The 26,300-nt window shown below is 43.6% G+C and overlaps 1 protein-coding gene across 4 annotated transcripts in view; it reads left to right on the top strand.

The window, feature by feature from the left end:
* Positions 1-25,011, top strand: part of LOC120774914 (teneurin-a) — a 226,763-nt gene extending 201,752 nt beyond the window's left edge. For all 4 annotated transcript variants that reach the window (XM_040104788.1, XM_040104787.1, XM_040104790.1 and 1 more), the window contains 5 exons: positions 3,369-3,536; positions 3,637-3,829; positions 4,735-6,113; positions 7,387-7,916; positions 16,189-25,011. In XM_040104788.1, the coding sequence (XP_039960722.1) occupies positions 3,369-3,536; positions 3,637-3,829; positions 4,735-6,113; positions 7,387-7,916; positions 16,189-20,069 (6,151 nt within the window). In that variant the 3' untranslated portion in view covers positions 20,070-25,011. The remainder of the gene's footprint in view (positions 1-3,368; positions 3,537-3,636; positions 3,830-4,734; positions 6,114-7,386; positions 7,917-16,188) is intronic.
* Positions 25,012-26,300: the final 1,289 nt, after the last annotated feature.

Here is a 26,300-nt window from a genome sequence, read left to right as displayed (position 1 = left end):
CATTGCCCTGCCTCACTTGTTGCCCGCTCCGCTCCTGCCGGTTTGAGCGTTACATACCCAAATTGAACTAAACGGCCGCAACAATCTACTGAGGACAGGAGAAAAAGAAATACCACCTCTCGTTACACCGTTATACGTCTAAGATACACACACTGACAGAAGAAGAGGAAGAGCAGCTGGTTCCTCAAAAAATCTCACGCTCGTTCCTTTATATGAATAATTAGATGAAACTAAAAATATCAATCAGGAATAAGAAATAAGGAATATGATTTTTCCTTGGCCGAAGAGCTTCCCAAAGAACTTTAAAGAATCGGGTCTCGGTTCCCACAAAATCGGAGTCAAAGGGAAAACCCGGTGGACCAAAGAGGAAAGTGTCAGTGCTTAAAAAACAAAAACAAAAAGAAAATCAATCGCCCTGTAAAGCAAAGGACTACAAGTTTTATTATCAACGAATGTATTTAATGTTGATTATCACACACACACACACACACACGCGCGTGTTCAGAAAGTGTGGATGATGCTGGTATTTAAGGGCGCACGCCTCGTCGGCCCCTAATATTTAGGTCAATTGCAAATTAAGCGTGCGAGTTTTTCAACAAAAGCAGCAACAACAAATGCAATTCAATTTGCAAGTGTTGCTGCAATTATGTTGCCGTTGTAATGGCTGTTGGCGTTGTTCATGCAACACTTTGCAAATCAACGCAACTTTAATGAAAACGCGTTCGCACTTATGCATCCCTACTCGTAAGCACTCGTCAGTGTGTGCGTGTGTGTGTGTGTGTGTGACAGAAAATGCAGCTTATAACTGTAATTGAAAGCGTGTTGTTTCAGCGCGAAATGCGAATTGTGTTGCAACAAAAAATTAAGAGCAAATGGCAATCAACCATAAATTTAAACAACGGCCTTTAAGTGCCGGGGAGCCGGGGATGTGGCAGAGACATGCGCTCGCCCTCCACACATTTGCCATTTCGAGAGTTAATCGAAAATCGATATCACACGACTTGTTAAACACGAGCTTATGCAAACCCGGTGCATGTTCTGGAAACTGCGGAATTAAATTGTCAATGAAAGCAATTTTCCATGTCGAGCCATCGCTTTTGAAGACCCTTCTGCTCTTTCTGGAAAGGGACCCAAAGCGCAGGCAGTTCCAGCTTCCTTCATCGTGCATACCCAGACCACCTACACACGCGTGCAAAAACAATTCGACAGCGCTACAACAAATGAGGTATGCAAGTACAGTTGCGCCAGTGTTGGAGAGAAGTGAATTTGGTTGGCCAAAACGCGCCGAAATGCGCAGAAAACAAAGCCGAAGTTTGAGCAACAAAAATAGTGAGGCTCTTGCCACAGGCTCAACAGGACGGAGCACGAAAGTGCGGAGGGGTATGTTTTCAGAACAAAACAGCAAGTACAGCTAGCAGCGGACACACACATGCAAACGAAGGTACGAGGGCTGGCCGAACGTAAGCCGGAAATGAACAGGTGGTGGCACAAAAGCACACATTGGCTTGTTGCATCACTCGTCTGCTGGTTCACTGCGGCAATTGTCGGAATTGTTTTGTTACTGGCGAATCTTCCTTTTTGTGCGCGTGTTGTTCTGCGTCTAATTAAATAGCTTTTAGCGGAAAATTAATTCAGCCATTTCCGCTGCAATGCAACTGCGCCAACGTCGGCGGCGTCAATTAAGCCGAAAACACAACGACGATAACCGCCCTCACACCAACGCGTGGCAGAGCAATGTTTGCGATTTCCACTTTCACTTTGCCCCCAACAACCAACAACAACAGGCATCGTGTTCGAGCTGAAAATAGTTAAAACTATTCGGCTAACGATACTATACTAATCGGAAAGAAGACCGCTATCCGATTTTCGAATCTTACAGCTATTGTTGAGAACAAATATATCCAAATTATTACTACGCGTGGTTCGTGAAATCCTTTCATGAAGTCTTATTAGCATTTCCCAAAGATCCACATATTTTCCAGGTTAACACAATTCACACACCTTCATCCAAGGAATCCAACGTCAAAATCTGCTAGCACCAGAGCCGTGAGTTTCGACAAGCAAATACTAGCACCTCGGGTTATCCGCTACCCGATGACCGCAAAGTTTCAAGGCTTTGAAAATCACTTAAGTGTATTTATGAAATTACTATCGATTGCCGCCCTCTTTTCATTGAGGGAATGTATAGCTTCCTATCGATAATGCTTCCCATACTGAACCATTTCCGACACATTTTGCTCACGTTCCATTTGTCTGAGCGTCGCCATGCACTGGGCGATTGCTATTGCTTGTCCGAGCAGCCATTTTCAAGATGGAAAATCAAAACCACATCATGTGGCACACACCACAATATGTGCGTGTGTATGACCGCAGTTGACGGCAGCAGAGATAAACTCTCGGCGACATTGTCGCTTAGCGAAAGAGATACAACCACTAAAGCAACAATCTTAATAAAAGCGACGGCGGTCAAACTAAGGACATAACCGCACTGGTAGCGCACCCGAAACAGGGGCATTTGGCGGGACAAGGGCAGATAAAAGGTTGGTGGCCGGAAAATGTCACAACGAAATTGGATTTTACACAATGCGGAGAAAAACCCATGAAAAATAATATAAAAGTAGTGAATAGGAGCGCTCACAAGCACACGGGGCAGGGCAATGGCGAATTTCATATACGGCCAAGCAGTGTATTGTGGGTTTGAAGCGAAATAACATCGCATAATATGTGCGCTTTGTTCCAAAATGAAAAATGTCCTTCAAGCAGGATATGTGAAGACGCTTTGCAATACAATAGTGCACGCACATGTACACTTATCCTTCGCTAATGTGTGTGTAGTTCTGCAAGTATCCACGGCGGTTTTCGCTTGCGGCCATTTCCACATCAAAGCACGGTACGCTGAATGGCAGTGTGTGTGGCAGGATGAAGGCGGAGACCGCTTCAAGGGCTCGGAGTCGATCGACTATAAGACACTGATGAATTTCCGGCTGAAACATTTACTTCTTTCATAAAGGCAAAAATAAAAATTAACACAAGCTTCACTTGAATTTTACTAAATAGAAGTCGCTGCAACCAAGAACAGTTAAGCACAATTGCAGGGAGCAAATTATTCAAAGAGAATTTCTTTTCGAAACAAAAAAAATCCTAACTTAAGCTTAGTATTAAAAATATAAAGCTCTTGTTCCGGAGATGGGACAAGCACATTCAGCAGCAGGCAATAGCTTGTTTTTTAATCCAAAGAGGTTACTTCTTTGCGACGAAAGTTAAGCGCCTGAGTTTCTTACTGGGCGGTTGGGCGTTGTGTTCATGCCGCTTTGTAATGTTATGTCGAATTTCATGCTTACTAATAATTAATAAACTTCATTGAACAGGTTTGACGTGCTGGTGAATGGTGGTGGTGCAGTGACGCTGCAGTTCCAGCGCTCTCCTTTCAGGCCACTCACGCGCACCGTCTTTGTGCCGTGGAATCGTATTGTGGTGTTGCCACCCGTGCAGATGCAGCTCAGCGACGACGACGAAAGCAGCGGCCGAAGCATAAAGTAAGTGGAGCTGTGCGATTGCTTCAGCTGTTGTATATCTAATTAAATCGCTCGGATCAAATTTTAATAATTACAAAAATCTCGTTTGCTATTTTTATAGAGTGGCCCCAATGAACCCGGCACTAACCTTCCTCAACTCCATCCTCTACCACTTTGCTGACGAGCAAGCAGATGTGAGCAAAATATGCGTGGAGCATGACCACGAGGAGCTGAAACCTCAATTAATTAGCACTTGGATGCCGAACGGCGTTGGCGCTATGCCCGGCAAACGTGTCATATTTGCCGAGACGCAGGTGAGTAGAACATCCCAGCGAAATGCACTTTTCTTAACGCTCCTTCGACCCCATTCGACTGTATCGCGAGGTTATCCTGACCAAACCACTTTAGGTAGTGTTTTCTGCTCTAACTTAATTAGTCAGTGGCGGCACTTGCACCACTCTCCAGTTGCATTCTCTGCATCGCCGCTTTCTACCTTGGCTGCCTGAGTATCCATTCCAATCTCCGTTCATGCTTCATCGACTATGTTTCACCTTAGCTCGCCGTGGCTGTTGTAACACAATTTAGCAGGATGCCGCATTTCGAATCGTCTGCCTTCTCCATCTACCGCTTCTCAACCGAGAATACGAGCATTTGATTATATTTTAAGTTTCCTCCGCTGAAAGTCACTCACGTGCTTTCCTCGGTGAATTGAGAGAAAGCAATATGAAAATTATGAACGTTGCAGTTACTCTAGCTGCGTAAGAAGGGCAGAAGACTTGAGTTCGTTACTGCATTATTTATGACGGAGTTAAATTGGCGCAGGAGTGTAAGCGAAGACTATAGTCTTGGATTAAAAACAGTTACTATACCAGCTCTAACACTTCCCCTACCCCACAAATGCCCTGCGCTCTCATGCCGGAGCTGGTGTCTTAGAATGGCAGCATTGACAACAGCTGCCCTATTAGAGTATTTTAATTAAATTAAAACAAACCTTGAGGACCTTTTAGTCCTCCCTGATTACTCGTTTTTAAATAGCAATCGCATACTTTTCGCAAATGGGGTCGTGGGGTACTTGACCGAGTTGTTTTCCTCCTTTTGCTCTTCTCAGGCTTAAGTTTTAAATTTAGTTTAGGAAAAGAGCAGAGGAAAGAAATTTATTGGAGTTACTTGTAATTTTGTATTATTCTAACCAGCTTGCGCTTGATTTCTCTTATTTCAGATTGTACAAGAATCTATACAGATACCAGGCTCGGACTTGCATCTTACATATCAGTCGTCGCAGGCTTCAGGCTATTTGAGCATCGTCCGCATGCGTCTGACTGCCGAAAAAATACCAAAGACACTGACGCATGTTCATGTGGGTGTTGAGATTGAAGGTGCATTGCATGTGAAGACATACGAGGCAGATCCGAACCTGATACACACATTCGCTTGGAACAAACGCAACGTCTATCGGCAAAAGGTCTACGGCGTCACTATTGCACGCATCTCCGTCGGCTACCAGCACTCGACCTGCAAAACGCCGGTTTGGATTACGCAGACAGCCAAGTTACAGGGATATGACGTCGACATTTCCGATATCGGCGGTTGGGGTCTGGACATTCACCATCACTACAACTTCCACGAGGGTATATTACAGAAGGGCGACGGCAGCACGCTCCACATGAAAGAATACCCACGTACTGTGAAAGTAGTAATGGGCACCGGCCTGCAGCGCCCCCTTAATTGTCCGGATCATTGCAACGGTATTGCTAAGGATGCGAAACTACTCACACCCATTGCACTAGCTTCAGGTCCGGATGGTAGTCTATATGTAGGTGATTTCAACTTGGTCCGCCGCATAACACCCGATGGCAAAGTTTACACAATACTGCAACTAAGCGCCACGCAGGTGTCTTATCAATACTACCTAGCCGTTTCCCCCGCTGATGGTCACCTCTACATATCCGACCCCGAGCGGCATCAAATTCTACGACTGCTACGCTTAGAGAAGGTGAAGGACCCCAGCATTAACAGTGAACCAATTGTAGGTAGCGGTCAGCGCTGTATACCTGGCGATGAAGGCAACTGTGGCGATGGTGGACCGGCGTTGCAAGCTCGTCTTTCACATCCCAAAGGTTTGGCTATTGCCGCTGACCGCACCATGTACATTGCGGATGGCACCAACATACGCGCGGTGGATCCTAAGGGTATAATACACACTCTAATTGGACATCATGGCCACCATAACCACTGGAGCCCAGCGCCTTGCTCCGGCACACTTATGGCAAATCAAGCTCAGTTGCAGTGGCCAACAGGCCTGGCACTCAGCCCACTGGATGGTTCGCTGCACTTTATTGACGATCGCTTGGTGCTCCGACTAACCTCCGACATGAAGATACGCGTTGTAGCCGGCACCCCCTTACATTGCAACAACAACGGTCAAGACAAAACCAACAAGACGTCCGAAAATGTTCTGGGCACAGTTCTCGCGATGGCATTTTCACCCTTCGGCGATCTCTACATCGCGGACAGTGATTCGCGCCGAGTTAACTCAATTCGCGTGGTGGACACGGCAGGGAACATGCGTTATTTCGCCGGGAAGCAAGAGGGCTTGGGGTAAGTTCAATTCGTTAAAAAATAACAGTATCACCCACAATTATACAACATAAACATACACAAAACAGCAGTTCATTAAAATTTTTCTCTACGTAACCAACTTATTAGTAGATATCAAGAAACAAAGAAAAAAAATTCAGACATTAGGTCCGATTTTGGGTGAATTTTTGTCGAACCCTTTGCAACAAGCAACATAACATACCAACGACCTACAAATATTAATTATTTCGAGCAAATTTGCCACACAGCGCTTTTGCGGCTTACATGGCAACTTTTATTGCCTTCACCCTGCCCACGAACAAGCCTTTGTTGACCGACGTCATTACCTGCAGCAACAGATGATATCATTGTCGCGCCCTCACTTATGGATGATGTGCTCTATATGTCTGTCTGAAAATGCCCACCCCATTGATGCATTATTGCGGCGATCCCCTCAGCAAACACACGGAAGAGGCAGCAAAGCAGCCAGTGACGGGTTCGTTCGCCTCTAAATCGGCAGATGTTTGCTTGGCTGTGTTGTCAATTAGTGAATTTTCACAGCATACTTTTTTGCCCTTGATGGCCTGGCAACTACAACCATTAAAATTCGGTTGTTTTAAATATCAGTGCGGTGATAGTGTGTCTCCTGCGAATTTCTGTATCTCTAAGCCACATTACTAGAAACGGTATAGTGAGGTAAGCAAGTGTGTATTCGGAACCTTCTCTACACAACTGCATTGCCATAGAGACTCGCCTCCCTTTATGGGTGGTTGTAAGATTGGTAGTGTTTTCCGAAATAACGGTGCTTAATTGCCCTAATGATACGATATTCGCAAAGCACTTCAGTGGTTGCCCCCTACACTTACCCTACATATTTACGCGATTTCATTAAGTCTCGCGTTCGTATGGCGCACCCTGCCTGGTGCAAATATCAAATGGTCGCATCTGCAGCAACTCATAACAAATTTAGCGTTTGCTCTTCACAACTGAGACCACGTTTCGCGTACCACATTTCCAATTGCAACTATGCACCCTGGTGGGCCGGCCCATTTCTGTCTGTGCGACGCGCGCGTGTAATCGGAGACCATAGCTCATACATCACTGTCACTGTCTCTGCTCATATTTCTATTCTCACTGCATAAATAAACACACACACACACACACACACACTCACATATATACAGAATGAACATACTCATATTGGGCATATATTGGAGCTAAGTACTCAACAGCTCGCTTGTTTGCCAAGTCTCCTCACAACACCTCCGCTAAGCTCTGCTCTTCTCATTCACAGTTCACTAACCTGCGATTGCTCCAATGGCAACACCGTGAACGGTTCAACATCCGGTTTGGCCTCAGCGCATTCATCAACGGGCAACAGCGGCGTCGGCAGCGCCTACTCAACGACCATGAATCCAAAACGCACAACCACACCGACTACGCCAGCTGGAGGCAATGGGCATGGCAGCGGCGGAAACGGAAATGGGGCTGCCTTTAGCAACGGCGGGGTGGCCAGTGGTGGTGGTGTTGCTGTGGGTGCACCATGCATTTGCAGTGGCGGCGGTGTCGGTGTCACGGTCGGCGCTCCCAGCGGACTGGCGGGCATCGTGGTCGGTGGTAATTTAATGTCAACTGGACCGACCACAACCACTACGATATTACTCGGCGCCAAAACAACAGCTGCGGCGAACGGCATGGGCGGCGCCATGAATGATGATGGCACTCTGAGTAACGCGGAGACCTTGCTGTCGTCGAACGCTCGCTTCCAGGCGATTTCGGCAATTTCGGTGGCGCAGGACGGCGTCATTAATGTGGCAGATCAAGGTAAGCTGCGCAAATAAGCGCCCCATTCATTGCACTCATATCTTCAAAGAACTGTACAGGTTTATGAGCTCACTTAGAAGATGAAGTGACAATATGACGTCACAGGCAGCACCACTGAGCGAATCGTGTACAAAATGAACTATACAACAACTACTGACATCCAGCCAGACAGGCCACTCTTATTTGAAGGAAGTACACGGCTGTTCATAATTCGAATGCAACGCAAATGACAGCTTACAAATAGTTTTCATAAATTTCAAAAGATTTTTTCGGGAGAAAATTATGTATTTTACTTCAACGGGTGAAAAATCTCTTTATTTTCTAAATTAAATCCATATTTAATTTGACGTCCGTAAGCCAGTTAACCGTGTCAAGTCCCAAGATTGAGCAACTCCCTAAAATAAAGGGGTTGCTGTGCCTGACTGACTAAGTTGCATAAGCAAGAATTAACCGTTGAAAAAATATCGTGAACGATATAAAGGGTATAAGTCGTCATGTATTCCATTGGGTCAGGTCCCTCACACGCATCACCTACTGAAATCCCATACATATATTTTCCTCACTATGTACCACCGCGCTGCACTGTAATATGAGCTGCGCCCTCGTCCAGCAGAGCGACGTAAATCTGGTTTGAAAACTTTTGGTTTTTGCCTTTCGTACTTGTGGCCATCTTTTTCAGCAGATCCATCAAACACATCGGCGGTACACGAACATGCTTCTGAGTTTATTTTCTTGTGTGCTTATGCATACAACTCAGCTGACAGGGGGCTGAGCGAGTCCATGGAGCTTGGTGTCCGATGCCGCGCTGCGTCCATCCGATGCTGATTAATGCCACAACCATCAACTTTAGCTAATAAGATTGATTTTCACTTTTTTGCCTTTTCACACATTTTGCCGTCCACAGGCCCCTGTCTCCCCATGCATGCTAGCATTTACATCTTCCGCCTAGTGAAATGTCTAGGTGGTTGTGCTGCATACTTTTGGATGTTGCGGCGGGCGTGCTCAGTTGCTGCAGACTGCTGTTGTAACTTGATTAATCACCACTATTGATTTTTCTTGCCGCGCTCCACCCTCCACGCGCAGAGGCAGCTGGCTTGGTAATTCACTAAAATCCAGTTTTGTTTTTATTTAGCGTTGTTTTTGTATTTTTCGACGCCTGGTAATTTCGCTACAGACATTTATTAATTATATTGGCCCTTATCTAATTAAGCCCTGGTAATGCGCGCAAATTTATACCTTGGAAAATATAGTTTCGCACACAGACACGCCGTCAGACACACATAGCAGCAACCGCGTAGCAAACTTGCAGGCTTGCTGACAGTGAATGAGACGGCCGGGCGGGAAAACTAGACGATTTATCACGGCGAATCGAAGAAGGAGGCAAATATTGATTTATGGTGTAAATGAGCTACACATGCTTAAGCTAAAACCGACTGTGGGGTCTTGACGGTGGGGAATGTAATTACCTGGCCATTAACTTTAGCATAACTTACAACTCGAAGCAACTACACTCTTCAAGGGATGAAGTACACATTCCTCAACTATCCTGGAGCGCTCTTCGCCATCGTCAAAAGAATCGCGCTCTACTTCGGGCGGGGAAGTATGAGTTGCGTTGTTATGGCTCGCTTATAAAATATCATTTTTCGCTCTTCCATCATCGTGAACTTAGCATAGCCTACTGTATGTATACGTATTGTTGTGGTGTTGACGTTAGGCCTTTGTTAAGAAAAAAATCTCAAACGATTCGGAAGCCGTTTATTATTCTTAGCCAATTTTAATTCTTTCAAAATACGATTGAAGAGAAGCATGTCCACACACGGACTAGATGCTTATTCTCTGTGGTATTATACATATAAAAAAATAGCGGTGTATTCAAATACCCTGAGTACTCATGTATATATTCGTCTGATACCGTTTGTTGTTAATATGGCGCTCGGTTTACGACATTTTACAAGGCGGATTTACTCAGTTTTTCTACAAACTAAGTTAATGGTGTTAGAGAGAGTGAGCATGTGTGTGTAATAGACACTCTCGAATATGTCAGAGTTCACATGCACACAGGCAGACGTATGCGAGCAGGAGAGTGTCGTTTGCCTCCGGTGGGCCGACTAATTTTGTTGTGAATCAGTTCACACTTGATCGCATTCATAAGTTTTATTTAAGTTGCACAAACACGCACGCACACACGCACGCCGCACAGAGCAGAATACACTTGATTGCGTTAAGTGCCTGCAAAAATGTTATTGCTGCTCCGGAATTTGTGTCTGGGGAATTCGGTTCCGTGCGCTCCGTTGCCCAGACGCAGACGCAGCGCAGGGAGGCGCCACACCCGGCCACGCAAATGAACTGTGATGCAACCAAGCTGACTGTAATAAACCCAGCTGCGCAGCTGGCAACACACTCATACACACGCACACGGGCATGCATTGCTCAGCCGGCGTAGGTGTTCATTAAAAGGAATAACTGCATAAACAGTTATACAAATAGCACGCTCATTTGAGTTGGAATAAATGACGAGTGTGGCAAGTAAATTTGCCGAAAAGGAATTTATTAATTCTAATTGCTTCGATAGTTGGCATTTCATCGTGCGTGTGCGTATGTGTGCACGCATGGTAAAGTATAGATGGAAATCGATTGGATAAATTGCTTTCTCAATTCACTGATTCAACAAACTGTTGCAAGTAATTAAGAATTTTAATTATAAAAGAATTAATTATTCAGAGATATTGATTCGGTTTCCCTGCCAACAAACTCGCTTCGCACACACGCGCACACATCCATTGTTGAAAGGCAGGAAGAAAGCATATGCCAGACGAGCATTTAAGGGAACAAGTCTTAAAGTCGAGGGTTGTGGTCTTAAAGCTCTGAGCACTTTCGTGGCAGGCGGTTGAGGCGGCACCATCCAGTCAACTGGTTCCTTTCTTTTCCCCTTATCTCCCTTCTTAGAACTACAGGTGTGTGCCGTGGGGTGGAGACTAAGTCTAATAGAGTAGAGGAAGATAAAAACTGAATTTTAGGAATTTCCATGTTTAAATATTTTTAGTAAACTTCGAAGGGTCAGTCAGCTGGTCGAAATGCAAACAGTTTGTGTAAGAATAATGGAGGAAGTGTAAATGTGAAACTGATACTTTGTGTATGTGTGGGTGAATGTGGCATTCTATCACCAACCGGCAAGCGCCTGCTAGTTTGTGGACAAGTGTAGCCGAGCAACCCACAATTGGCGCGCAATTACAAAAACGGAAATCTGTCGTTATAAATGAGCCACAGCAGCGACAGAGATGCGCCAGCCAAGCAACAGCAATAACAATAGCGAACGAATCTAGCTTAAACGGGCACAGTAATAACCCCAGCAACAGCAATAATGGCGCAGAAGCAGCAATAAACAGCACAATAAAAACGAAGGAGTCAACGTTCGTTGCCAGGATATTTTAATTTTGAGCAGACTGACTTTGATCCCGACGCCCCGGTTACTGATCTATGGCTGCTATGCCTGTAACTGTACTGTAGCTGCAGTTTGTGCCGGCAAACAGTCGTTATTGTGAGCAACAAATCGGCAGCAATGTTAAACTGCAATAGTAATTGTAATAATGGCGGCAACAACAGCAAAAACAGCAAAAACAGCAAGCAGGGCAGAACGGCACAGGCAGCAACCGGCAGTCAACGGTCATGACTGCAACACACAGTCACAGACAAACCCCGCAGTGCAACAACACACCACTCAAAGAAAATACTTTCCTGCAACAAAACATTTCGGTTTTCAACTGAGTTTCTTTTAACTAGTCCGAAACGTACCAGACTCGTGCCAATTATAAAACTATTTATTAAAGAATTATTTTATTGACTAAAGATTCACTCCAGAAGCACCCACGATATTGAAACTTTTTTCAATGCTTGGCTTTGTAGTTGTAGTGTGAGTGAAGCCCAACGACTGCTAACCTGTGAAGCATCCATTTTGAAGTCATTGTATGAGAAAAGAGTAGTCATCGCACTAGTTGAGTTTGCTGTCGACTTTACTGTGGGGCAGCTGTAGACAGTGCCGCACTAAATAGTCCTGCAACTGTAAAGCGAAATGGAGGTGAAGAATGGAGAAAAAAGTTGTGGCCAACAATCGCTGAAAGAAGAGCAATCATCTTCTTCATTATTTTTGCTGTGGCAATAGCTGTTGTTGATGCCATAATAAAAAGGCATACATAATGGGGATAAAGGAAGTAGCCAACAGTAAGAGTGGCAGACGAAGAAAGGAAATATTAAAGTAGGAAAGCTAAAATAGCTAACGGCAATACACAAATAACTAAATATGAACACTGGGAAGAGAGCAAAGACGTGCGATGGAGAGCAAAACAATGAGCCCTTAAATTATAGTGAAATTGTGTAGAACGCCAGCAACAACAACGTTTGAACAAAAAATTAAAACAACGAACACAAAAATACACAGAATTCCCAGCTTGACAGTAGACCAGTTAGAATAAACTAACCCTTCCCTCGTGCCTTTAAATTTTTGTTGTTTGCCTTGCTATTGTTCCCGGAATTATGATCATCATACACCTAAATACATTCTTCAGCAGCTTTTCTAAAATAAACTCATCACCCAGCGTATTCAAACATTCTTTCTGTCACACTGCGCTCAATGACGACATAAAGCCTAGCGCCGCTTGGAAAGTAAGTCTGCAACAGTCTAGCGGAAGCTCAAACCGTTGCAGTTTTCAGAACGTCTTCAAATAAACAAAAGGGGTTGCATTTAGAACCCTTACAGCATTAAAAGTTAGTATGGCAAGCTCTAGCATCGTAAGTTGATGTTAAACGAAATAATCCCTTCTTGGCGGCCCAAGCAGCATTTAGTACTTTGTTTCGAATGAGCACAGTGTAGTTTGGTAATATAAACCATTTCTTGCTGAATTTAAGAGAAGAAATGACCTAATATGGTTATTGACAGCATCAATTACGAGAACACCGGAAACAAAACAACTTACATGTGAACAAGTTGGTGAAAGGGCACATATCAGCTGGTACAATATCTCTTTAAAGATTCAACAATAAAAATTAATTCCCTCGAAAGTAAACTAAAAGCGCTTTGAAAGAATAAAAGGTTCGCACTTTTCCGGTAAATTTTTAATTTGCTTTGCAAAACTTTTCAGCCAACTCGTAAATATTTTATTTCGCATTTAACCGTAAGCCGCGCCGACCTGCTGTGCGGACGCGAAGCCGAGAAGCCGAAAAGCTGCGAAACTGCTAAACTGCGATGCCAGGCAGCAAGCGCACGAAGCTCTGGACACATTGCACCCATACAAAATACGCACTGTCCAGACAAGAGCCAAGTGAGGGGTCGAGGGGAGCATCCCAGCTAAAGGCGAACTTTTCGCGTTATTTTTCTGCGATTTCAAAGCGAAAAATTATTATTTTGCCAGCAATTTCACCGCTGCCGCTGGCCTTGTGTCGCCTGCGAACGCTATCCTTTGTTCGGCACCACTGTGCGCGTTCCCATTTTTTCTTTCTCCTTCATTTATTTAACTAGCAAATAGTTCGCGAAGCGCCGAAACAAAAGGAGCAATCTCACATTTGTTCAAAGCGGAAGTCCAACGGAAAAAACGTAATAGGTATATTAAAAAACTTGCTGCTAGGCACACATTTAAATACAGGCCTGTGTTCTCTCATCCCGTTATGACGTACAGTTTTTATGTGGTGCAATGACTTTCGCCGCGTTGCATAACCGCTTCGTCAGTCTGTGAGCTGGGCAGAAGGAGACGAATTGCAACAAAATACCTGAACCTTGGCGCCTCCAACACCCTCACACCTTGGGTGGTATCGACGTGGGAGCGCCAAATCCTGCGAAAAGCTCACTGAGCCGTGTTAATCTTGGCCACTTCTTCTGCAGTGGCTCTTCATTTTGATTTTTGTGCTTCTTATTCTCATTATTTGCTCTTAGCGTGGCCAACATTCAAGGTTCTCCTCTTCCACTTGCTTCTCAATTCGGTTACTTACATATTTCAGCCGTTTTCTGTTATCTGTTTTCAAGCGCCGAAGCTTCTTTGAAGTCTTTAGTTTAAGTAGGCTTAAGGCTTAATGTACAGATCCTTTGAATTGGTCGGTTTCTTTCTCGGTTACTTCATTTCAGCTCTTCAATCAGCGCAATTGTGTGTTTGGGGAATTGGCTCGCCTTCTCGCCCGTCCGCCAGGCGTTTGTTCGCCAGCGTCGGCTGACTTTTCGTTGGCCGTTCGAATTGAGTTGGCTGCAGGCGTTTAGCGGATTGCGTTGTATACTTTTGGCTGCCGCCTGCTTATCGGGTTGTTTTCTTAAGCTGTTTTCACTAAAAGCTCTTAATACCTTCACTGTGAATGTGGTTTTCGGGGATTATGCGATTCGATCCTCGTGCAGGCGAATTTCTACATACGACTAATACACCGTCAATCTAGTGCTGCTGCATTATGAATTCAGGATGGCTTATTAATACATTTCTGCTTCCAAGAGCATCACAGGCCTGTGTCTTCCACGAATTTATGAGTACGTTCACAGTCTACTTGAAAACTGTGTGATAGAAGGTAGTGATCGAATAGCGGTATACTTCCATAATTTTAAAATGTCTACGATATTTAGTACAAGATAAAAAATATGAGAGGTTCTGATATTATATGTCGTTGAATGTGACTAACTTTTTCCATCTCTTTTACTCTTTTTGTAAGAAATATCTATATTTTCCGCAAAATAGTACACTGAAGTAATTGAATTAGGAACGATTGTTACTGTCGTAAACACAGCTGGGAGAAAAGAGTGTTACGTGGATAATAATTAAATACGAAGGAGCCCTTCAACTCGTGCAAACCCGTAATTTTTGTTATTTTGCCAAGCGCTAACGCAATGAATTCCTGAACTTCTACTTGAACAAAGTTTGCACTGGAAATATAATTAAATGCTACGTACAGCGCAGTGAACTTTCATTTAAAAATCTAATAATTCACTCATAAAATTTACATCAATGCTTGCACGAACGCATGTTGCATACTTGGAGGCGCTGCAGCTTGCGTGCATTACCATGTGAGGAATGCCGAGCATCGCCCTGCAATAGCAGCGGAGCCACTTGCTTGGCATTCTGGTGATTCGTTCTTGCGTGCGCCCTTCCCTCCTCCCACTCACCCTCGCGCTCACTCATGCCACTCTCATATGGCATCGGGCGCCATTCTTGTTCGAATGTTGTGCTGCCAGCGACAGAGTGAGCGCTGCACGTTTTTGCATTGTGGCCAATTTCATCACCTCAAAATCCGACATGCAAAAAATCTACCCTGTCGCTTGCAACCTGTTGTTGTTGCCACCGGAGCTGCTGGTTACAAGTTTTCGCATTGCAGTCAACCACATTCCACCCAGCTCTTCTGCTGCTGTCGCGCGCATAAGTCCTCGCTCGTGCTTGACAATGCGGCACCCGCCTGCCCTTGGCTCTTCACAGTGCAACGCTGCAGTTTGCGGTTGCCCAATTTTTACTTTTTTGCTGTCACGCACACTGAACACACGAACACACATGCGCATGCAAGGCTGCAGTGGAGAAGGCTTTCCATCTCGTCAGTTAACATGTTGCTCCATATGAAAATTGACATAACCAGCATCTGTGCTGCCATCACCGCACTGCGCCGCCTGCCACAACTGATGTTGCCACATTGTAGTTGCCGAGCTACCAGCAGTGCACAGAAGTGGCCTGAACGATGTTTGTGTGTGATATGTGTGTGCGGACGAGGGACAAGTGTAAACCGGACGAAAAACACAATTTCATAAATTGCTTCAATATTTGGCTAATACGCAAATATGCAAACTAACACACACTCACTGACTCCACAGAGTGTTCACACAAAAGTGAAATGTGAATAACACGAGAGAGAATCCAACATATGAGTATTTAAGGGCCAAATGGAAAAATTACTTTGCCGTACTAACACTGTGTGGTGACAAAAGTACCGTAATGTGGGATTAGTAGCTAGTGGGTTCCCTGAAACCATTGCATTTTCCCAGTAAATCTCAACAGAAGTGTCCTCATGCTTTAAATGTTTGACAAATTCTTGCGACTAGAGGCCATCCGCTTTAGGTAGTGACTTCTTGAAATCATCGAGCTTTTGTTAAACAACGAGCTTTGAAGCTAATCTAATCTTTCGATATTGCCAGCCTGTATTTTCTCTAAATATTTGTTCAGCCGTTTATATATAGTAGATATTCATTAATAAGCTTTCCACTGTTTTTACTCTCAAATGACTCGCGTTAATAAACTGTTTTTCATTTTCGTTATCATTCTAGGTTCTCTTCATGTACTTGCCCTTGAGCATTATCTTCCATCGCATGATGAAAATGGCGAATTCCACATTCCCTACCCACCATCTAGTGAAATTTATGTCTTCAATCGTTATGGTCAACATGTTGCCACAAAGGACCTCACCTCAGGAAAAACACGTTACAGCTTCCTATACTCCAAAAATACTTCCTTTGGTCGACTTTCCACCGTAACCGATGCCTCCGGCAATAAGATTCAATTCCTCCGCGATTACAGCAATGTTGTAAGCTCCATTGAAAATACACAAGATCACAAATCAGAGATACAGATAAACGGTATCGGCATTATGACCAAGTTGAGCGAGAAGGGTCGTCAAGAGATCGAATTGGATTATGACAGCAACACCGGGCTGCTTATGTCCCGGTCTTCGGGCGGTGAAACCTACATCTATCAGTACGATGAGTTCGGACGTGTTACTGGCACCATCTTGCCCAGTGGTGAAATCGTACGCATCACTTCACAGCTTGCCGACAACAAAGGTTTGACCGTTTATGTGCACGCCTCGGTTGAGTCACTTTTCTCTCGCGAACGGGGCGAAACCAATGAACTACTTGTTTTGGGCGGTGTGCGTTCTACTTTTATGAAGAAGGGCAGAGAGAACGCTGATGCTGAAATTAAACCGAACAACACACTTGTTATTCACAGTGCTAATGGTGTGGTTGTTGAATCATCGGCTGTTGCAAGACACCCCCTACTTGAGGCTGCCTTGCCGGTGGAAGCTGAAATGTTGGCAATGTGGTCCCACCAAAGCGTCATCATGGGTGAGGGTTTGTCAAACAATATGTACTCTGTGTATAATTTAGTCGGCGATGTGCGCAATCCTCAGCAAACTCTCAACCGCGAGATTTGGGTAAACCAATCACGAGTCATTGGAGTCGAGTACGATCAATTTACAAATCGTGAGACATTCTACGACATGAATCGGACTCCTATTCTAATCGTGGCGTACGATCAATCGGGCTTGCCAAAGTCATATTATCCCACTAATGGATACCCGGTGAACATCACTTACGACCGCTTTAATCGGGTCGAAGGATGGGCTTGGGGTGCGGCCGAGCTTAAGTACTCCTACGATCGGCATGGTCTACTCTCCGAAATCACCTCACAACAAGACGGCATCATATCTTTTGTATACAATGACTGGAATTTGATGTCGGAAATCGGATTGGCTAGCCAGCGAAAGTTTGTGCTGCAATATGATGACTCGGGCGGTCTGCGACACGTTTTAATGCCATCCGGTACAAAGCATTCCTTCAGTATGCAGACCTCTATTGGCTTTATTCGTTGCACATACACTCCCCCGGGTAGCACACGTGCCTACCTACAACATTACAGCCATTCAGGTGCCCTACTCCAGACCATATTCCCCGGTGATGGTGCCCGTATCGTTTACCGTTACAACTCTGGTGGTCAGCTTGCTGAAATCGTCCATGGCGATGGCAAAAGCGAGTTTATATACAACGATGCTACTGGCATGCCCAGCACTGTCTCGCACACCGAGCGTGAGTTGGAGTATCGTTGGGACTTCGAATATACAGGAGGCTTGCTAAGCGAGGAACGCATCGACTATGTGGCAAAGACAGGACTGAGCAACGCTAAGTTCACATACGAGTATGATACCGATTTCCGGGTTATCTCAATTCAAGGGCGTATTGGAGGCCAGAATTTACCGTCGCAGAATTTCGCCTACAACCAACGCACGGGTCAGCCAAGCTTGATTGGTCAGTTCAAAATCATGCATCCGATGCTGAATCAAACTCAAGTTTACGATGGTACAGGGACTTTCACCCGCACTGTCGACGGCCGCTTCATGACTCAGAAAGTCACGTTATCCATACACCGCCTCGAAGTATTCCGCATGGAATTCTCATTTGGCATGCATGGACGCATAACGCAGACACGCACCTACACCCGCAACATGGCCGTCAATACATACACCAATGTTAAGAACTACACTTGGGATTGTGACGGACAGTTAATTGGTGTTGAGGCACAGGAACCGTGGGGCTTCCGCTATGACGACAACGGCAATCTGCTCTCATTGACCTACCGTGGCAATACCATCCCAATGGAATACAATACGCAAGATCGAATTGTTAAGTTCGGAGAAGGTCAATATAAGTACGACACACGTGGACTTGTTGCTCAGAATGCACGAGAAGAGCGTTTTCACTATAACACACAAGGGCTGCTGGTCCGTGCGACAAAACGTGGTAGGTTCGATGTGCGTTACTATTACGATCACATGAAGCGTTTAACCACCAGAAAGGACAACTTTGGCAATGTCACACAGTTTTTCTATAATAATCAACAACGTCCCTACGAAGTATCACAAATTTACTCACCACGTGACGGCAAACTAATGTCCCTGACTTATGATGTCGTAGGCCATCTCATCTATGCACAAGTGTACCGCCACAAATACTACGTTGCTACAGATCAAAGTGGCACACCGATCATGATCTTCAATCAGTATGGCGAGGACATTCGGGAGATTATGCGTTCACCATTCGGACACATCGTCTATGACTCTAACCCTTACCTGTTTTTGCCCATCGACTTTTGTGGCGGTATCTTGGATCCGGTAACAGCACTCGTGCATATGGGCGATGGAAGGGTCTACGATCCGCTAATAGGTCAATGGATGTCTCCTAACTGGGAACACGTATCTGAACGTATCATAACACCAACCAAGATGCATCTCTATCGTTTCAATGGTAATGATCCTATAAATGTAGATCACGATCGTAATTATCCCGCTGACTTCTCTTCATGGATGAAGACGCTTGGCTTCAGTATAAAGAACATGATACCACAACTAACGCGAAATCTTTGGGAGCAGCCCTCGCTGTGGGGAAGAGCACCACATAACCCAATTGCGTTAAATATGAAACGCCCAATAGACAACATACCAACCATTGCCGTGGAAAGCGGCTTCTTGGCACATCTCAATGTTCGTAGAATGTCAAATTTCGAAGATTTGTCTGCACCTCCAAAATCGGCTCTCAAGTTCGATGTCATGGATCCTAGCCCACGAAACATCGGCTCAGATACTGAGCCACCATTCGGCAAAGGTATAGTTGTGTCCCGTACCAGCGACGGGCAAGCCATCGTGTCCAGCGTACCTGCCGCGAATGCCATCTATCGTGATGTCTACACATCAGTCTTCAACCGCTCCAAGCTGCTACCATTCACATTTGTGGTGCATAATGCCCAGCAGGATTCGTTCTTCTTTGTCAAGGAGGAGGCGTGGCGTGCCAGTGAAGATCGACAACAACTAAAGCGGCTTCAAGGCCAAGTAAATACGACATTCCACGAAAACTCTAGAGAAAATGGCAGCGGAAACAACTATTTGGATGTAAAAATTCACGGAGCCCATGCCATCATCAACTTACGATATGGCACTACAGTTGAGAAAGAAAAACAGCGACTCATGCATCACGCTAAGCTGACGGCGGTACGTAAGGCGTGGCACCGCGAGAAGGAAGCACTACGTAATGGTTTAACAACGGCTATAGAATGGAACCAACAGGAGATCGATGAGATACTGAAACAAAGCTACGCGAACAACTACGAAGGCGAGTACATCCACGACGTCGCGCTGTACCCTGAACTAGCCGAAGATCCCTACAACATAAAGTTCGTGAAGAAAAAAGGCGCAACGGGTGGCGCCGCCGGCGTAGCCAACGCCCGCAAACGACGAAGAAGGGATATACAGGCCATTAGTAATATCGACGAAAAGCTGAGAGGAGCGACGGCGAAAGACACGCTGAGCGCACTCACGAGACGGCACTTACCATTGCGAAAGCTCGATAGCCGGCCAAGCAACAGCAACACCGCATGTTAGCCACAGTGATACAACAGGAGAAACGAAGAGGTTACAGAATGAAGAAAATGAATTTGTGTTAATTTCAAAGAGAACAAAAATATTAGGTAATGATAAGCAGCTGAAACTAGATTAGTAACGGTATAAACTGTAATGTACGATAAGAAACACGATCAACAAAGCGAGAAAAAGAGCCTTGTGGTGCAAAACACCGCAATGTTCGTAGGTGCTTGGAGACCCGAGCAAACTAATTCGGTTCCACTTTAGAAAATGGAACCCTGTAGAACAAATGCGTAGATTGGTAAATTTACAGTTATGTCGATTATTTACATGGGTCGACGAAGACGAATTAACGGCAGAATAAGATAATGAAATAGTAATATGAATTACAATAAAGTAAATATGTTTTATATGTGTACAGTAGTGAATAAATGCAGAATAACAGGATAAATATATAACTATGAGATAAGATAATTTATGTCTTAACATTAAGAACTAATGTAATAAATATACATAAAAAGGGGAAATCAAAATTTTACACCTATTCGAATGTAAGCCAACTACAACAACCACAACAAGAACAAAAGCATGTTAGCTGCGCTGAGAGCAGGCGAATTCAGGCATTCAGACACGCCCTCCGGCAGTGTGCGGAGCGGTGAGCTGTGCCCATATGCCTAAACTGAAGCATGCGAAGCACTGAGAAATGCCAAACAACAACAACATACATATTTAACATAAATTAATTTAGAATAATACCAAACTGAAGCCTGAAGTATGGACGAGAACTCGCTAAATCTAGTAAAAGTGCTGAACTAATTCAATTGTTTTGTATCGAGATCAACCTTGTCCAATTGCGACGGGTCGAACAGGGACAATTCAAGTCAAGGTGCAGGTGGCAGTAATACATATGTATGTAGTAAGTTAAAAGTCAGATATCCGAAAATGTCTAAATTGAAGAAAAGAATTTATTATGCTAAAACTATTAGTTAACAGTAATTGTATAAGAAATTGATATCGATGGCGACTTGTAGAGTTACATGTGGCTTCGGCTTAACCCTTCAGCGTCAGCTCCGCTTGCCTTTTGTTAAAATTATTAGTTATTTGTAAGTGCTCGTGCTAACGGTTAACATCATCGACATCACCGACTCCTGCGACGGGCGATGAAGGAAAGAGCTTGAAACCAATAAAGCAGTATTACAAAACAAGACACGTTTTCATTTCACGAAGAGAGAAAGGAAGCTGAACAAACACTTGTTTGTCTGTGTTGGTTCCGTTTGATTGTTATTTGCATTTCATTTCCGTCGTCGTTCAGCGAACGCAAGTGCGTATGTGTGTGTGTGCACGCCTAGCTATTTCCCAAAGCAAATAAGTTTTCATAATTTTTCTAATTTCTCGCATTTCACAAGATCGATTTCGTGCTTCGGCAGAGACGGCAATGAACTTCCGTCCATGTTTGTGCAAAAGAAAATCGAAAAATCGAAAAACCGAAAATGAAACACTTTAAATAAGAGAAGGCACAATTCGGCAAGGACTCTCTGTTGCAGCCCATTGAAGGGTGATTCACCTCACAGTTTCCGCACGAACTTAAGGAAAACATAGAAAAAGTATAAGTTACAAAATTTCATTTCATTGCGCAGCATTTATCCTTCACTCCTTTTGCCATTGGTGCTTACCGAATTTAGACGCTTACATTGAAATGATGCAGCAAAATGTTAAATTTAGTCCAAGTAGAATTTTATATTGTACATATATAGGCACACACAGAGCTTAGAAGTTGGGTGCCCGAGCCTGCAAAGAGGCCGAATGATTGCTGCCAAATGCGCTGCACTCACGTTACGCCCCACACCCCCAACCTTTGAGGGCGAGGGCGAGGGCGAGGGCGAGATCGAAAGAGGAGGTATTGGACAACAAAAGAGCGCAGAACACACTTAGCATAGTGAGAATCAAATTAATCATACTCGTTCCCAGTATTATTAATGTGTGTGTGTGTATGTACGTAACAATGTGTAGCAAGAATAATATCACATAAATATCGGATAAGCCAACAAAGTAAAATGCAATAAATAGAAAAATACACCCGTAAAAGGCATGAACGCCGCAAAAGATACCGCCGCCGGGTTGCTGGCACCCACGTCTCCTTTAGCTCAATACATATACGTTTATATGGAGCGCGATGTGCACTTATGCATTTATGTGTGTATATGTAGTTAATAGCTGAAGAATGCAATTTTTATTAACCGGAAAGTTTACCAGCCACAACAACCACAACAACAATAAAAGCACGCCAAGTCTCTCCTATAAAATTAGACATTAACCGTAATTCACGCGAATAAGCCACAAGATTTAGATTTATGTCGATGTATGTATATATGTGCTGATTTGCATGAATTGTGTCGTTCAACGGGATTATGTAAGATATTATCTGCTAAGAAGTATGTATGTATGTGTGAATATATGAGGGCGCATATCCGTTGCTTATGAGACTAGTACTTCCTAATTTACACGCCACCCCTGCTATGAATAGCCCTAAAGTACTAATATCCCAAATGCACAAGCAACAAAAACAATTGACTCAAAATACATGGATTTCATTTCTGCCGCAGTTATTAGCAACGCCCGCGCATTAGTGCGGCTCTAGTAGTGATTATCCTACTTACACTGTAATTATTGTGATAAAAGTATGCATTGAATGGAGCCTCTTTTGCGTGTAACTCGCTGCCTAGGAGCTTTTGGTTTGCATGTGTGTGCTCGAGGCAGAAATATTTCAAAATTTTGTGTTCCCTTTGCCGCTATTTGTGATGCTTTGAGCCTAGAATTAGTTACGCACATGTGCGCGTGCATGTGTGTGTGTTAGTGAGTAAGTAAAAGTGTAAAGTATTGAACCCAAACTAATATCTAAAATCTCCCTGTTCAGCATGGAGCCAACACAAATCCTTATAATCTAATTAGTCTTAATTGAAATGTTGTAAATTAGCAACGCCAGCCGATCGGCCGATCCGCGAATTATGCATGAAAAATGCAATTAGCGAGCCGGTGAGCCGGTAGTTGGATTCAACTCGAACCGACAGCCAACCAACAAGCAATCCCTCCGCAACGAGGGGTTCACGAGCTGGCAGGGCTTTGTAAATAGTATTTGGCGTAGAATAATTGTAAATGTTAATTAGAATCGGAAATAATTTTGACATAACACACCACATTTACATACACATAGACATATACATATAGAAACAGAGTAAACTAAGGATAATATTAATTAGGGCCATGTGCACCAAGTATTCTGCAACAAATACATTTGTGTATGTATGTATACTGTAAGAGTTGTTGTTTTGTTTTTACCATTCTTCTTATGTCTACAATTCGATAATAATTGGCAACCCGATCCAATAATTGAAAGAGCAGGAGTCAGTTACCTATAAATTTAACGCAAAATGAAAAACTGAAAGAAAAAAACAAAAAAAAAACAAAAGAAAACAAAAACAAGCACACACACATAACGATTAAATACTCGTATAGAACAGCAAAACAAAATCAAATAGTGGGGGACCAACTTCCACAAGCTAACTTGGCCACCAGGTGGGCCTCTGTGTACCAAAACGTGCAAGATAGAATAATGCAATAAGAAAAAACAAAACAAAAGGAAACCAAAAGAAATGAAATCAATTTGAATGCTTAACACCAAACGATCACGAAAGCAATAATAGGGAAGGAGAGCCAGTCGACACAATTTCGGCAGGTTGAGACTTGGACTTGCAGAGTTGCGGCGGCTGGTTCCCAGCGACGGCCGGGTAGGGCTTCAAACGGGCTTAATGCATAATCAAGCTTAATTCGTGTAACTCATACTCTTAATTGTTGGACTCCGAGTAGCTATGAAATGAACTCGTCCAAACTGTATATATGTAATCCCAAGGAAGCGAGTGCGCCTGCGCCGCCAACTCCAATTAGAAATATAAAAATAGCAAGAAATATTCAAACTAAACAAAAAACTATTGTATTTTTAGAAGAAGGACAACTAATTAAGAAGCAGTTGAAAACTAAATGAAAATTTAAGAAACAGGGAATCAATTCGAAATAGTTTATGAAATATTGTTTGCCGTGGCGAAATCAGCGCCATGTGGGCGAAATTCTTTAGTGATAAGGGACTGATAACCAAACGGATAAACGGAAACAAAAAGTAGGAAAAGACAAAATAAATGTTTACAATGGGAAGAATTTATAAGCAAAATATAGAGAAAACTGAATGTGCGATATAAATATGATAAGGCAATGCCGCCGAGCAAGAGAATTATGATATTTAAAATTATTTATGAACAAATATACATACATACATATATACAGATGCATATATGTATAGTGAGCAGCAGAGGATGTAATGTATGAGATAAGTAGAGGGCAACACTTAACTGAATGTGAATGTGTTTCACGGCGGACGTATTTATGTAGTGCATAGATATGTATGTACACCGAAATATATGTTTGCGCAAAACCTTCTACTTCCCCTCATTTAAGTCATCCCCTCTCCCTCCTGGCAACTCCTTAAACCTTAGTTGAACAGAAAGCAGCAAAGAAGATTATTCAGAATTATAATCACACCAACAATTAGTTCAGCATAACTGTACATGTGCATACATATTTGTGGCCAAAGCAAAGTTGCAACATCTCGAAAACCACATTGAACCGCATTTCTATGTAAAATATTGAACGCCTGTTGCTGCCCCACAAACGATTTCCATAAGCGAGAGCGCATTTGTCACGATCTAAGCAGAAATGATTTACCTTAAGTTAATAAAGTTAATTATAAGCTAATAACTATACATTAAAGAGTATATATTATTTAAAATGATGCATTTTAAGCAAAAGCGAATATGAAAACAACAAAGATTACACTGAGGATATCAAGGGTCTATAAACGTAAATAAATGATATAAATAAAATTACAAAAACATAAAACTCATGTATGAAACCATATGAGACTTTCATTGTGGGCGGGGCGACAACTGTAAAACGGGAACAACTGCTCTCAGAGGATTTAAATTGACTTTGCAGACCGCAAAGACTATGTTCCAGTTGCGGAAATCCACTTGTTCTTTGACCAATTTCCATCATGAGATCCAGTTCGTACCCTACTCTTTATACGGAGCTAAAGCACCTAACTTTAAGAATTTATTTAACATATTCTTTCACAAGTGAGAATTAGCAAGAACTGGTCAATGGACTCGAGGGTTGGTTGCACATATCTGCAATACTTTTACTAACCTTCTCACATCTGCTTCCATCTCCACCGAGTGAGATCCCGGGATGCATTATTTAGGGTCGAAGAAAAGCAAAAATCTAAACCCACGTCCAAGATCGGACGTTTGAATCCCTCTATGGCCGGAATTTATTATCCGAAACGGCACAATAGCCCCTGATGTATTTGGCGAACACTTGCAGATCGTAAATAGAAACACAGTGTGTGCAGCAGGCGAACGTGTGCTGGCTTTGTTGGTTCGCATGAGCCAATTCATTATAATGAAATTTACATTATCCAATAAACATTCATAACAATTCCGTAAAGACGCCAACACATCAAATGCACCATGCGCACACACAGCCATAAACTATAAAGATGTGTGCACAGTAACACTTACATCACATTGAGGGACCAGGGGTGTGTGTGAGCAACTCCAGACTAACATCGCGCAGACGGCCGAAGTGGACAGGAGGAAGGGCGAGCAATATTAGAAACCAGAGCAGTGCGAGGACAGGCATTGCTCTACCGCTGTCTTTGGCACACAGAGTCGAGCCCACGCCGGAAATCTGCTTTGGTGCGCACGCGGAGCTAAGTTGGTACGCGAATGCAATTTTATGTGGCTGGCTGTAAGTTTTAGCGTAGAGTGCATGTAGTATACGAATTCTTAGCTGAATAAAATTTAATAATCCACCAGAAAAAATTATTTATTTATATCATTTAAAGGGTCTAGTGGTTAACTAGCTAATGGCGGTTGAAGGATACCAAAGAGAAGGCTTAAAGGCATTTGAAGCATAACCTCTAAAATTGCACCCCCCACCGCAGCGCTGAATTCCGCAAATATTTGTATGGACCAAAGAATTGAAACGAAGGCCATTTGCAAGACGCCTTACTTCCCTGACGCTTTTGTAGCAGTGCTTTTCCTACAGGGTTTGCGTGTATTTAAAAGCGCCTGTGTGTGGTGTGATTTGCGGTGGTGCTAAAATAACCATAAAATCTGCTTTGCTTTTACATAAATTAAATGA

Source organism: Bactrocera tryoni, chromosome 4 (assembly GCF_016617805.1).
Source record: "Bactrocera tryoni isolate S06 chromosome 4, CSIRO_BtryS06_freeze2, whole genome shotgun sequence".
Lineage (NCBI taxonomy): Eukaryota > Metazoa > Arthropoda > Insecta > Diptera > Tephritidae > Bactrocera > Bactrocera tryoni.
The sequence above is the reverse complement of the archived record's forward strand: the minus strand, read 5'-3'. Positions and strand labels throughout refer to the sequence as shown.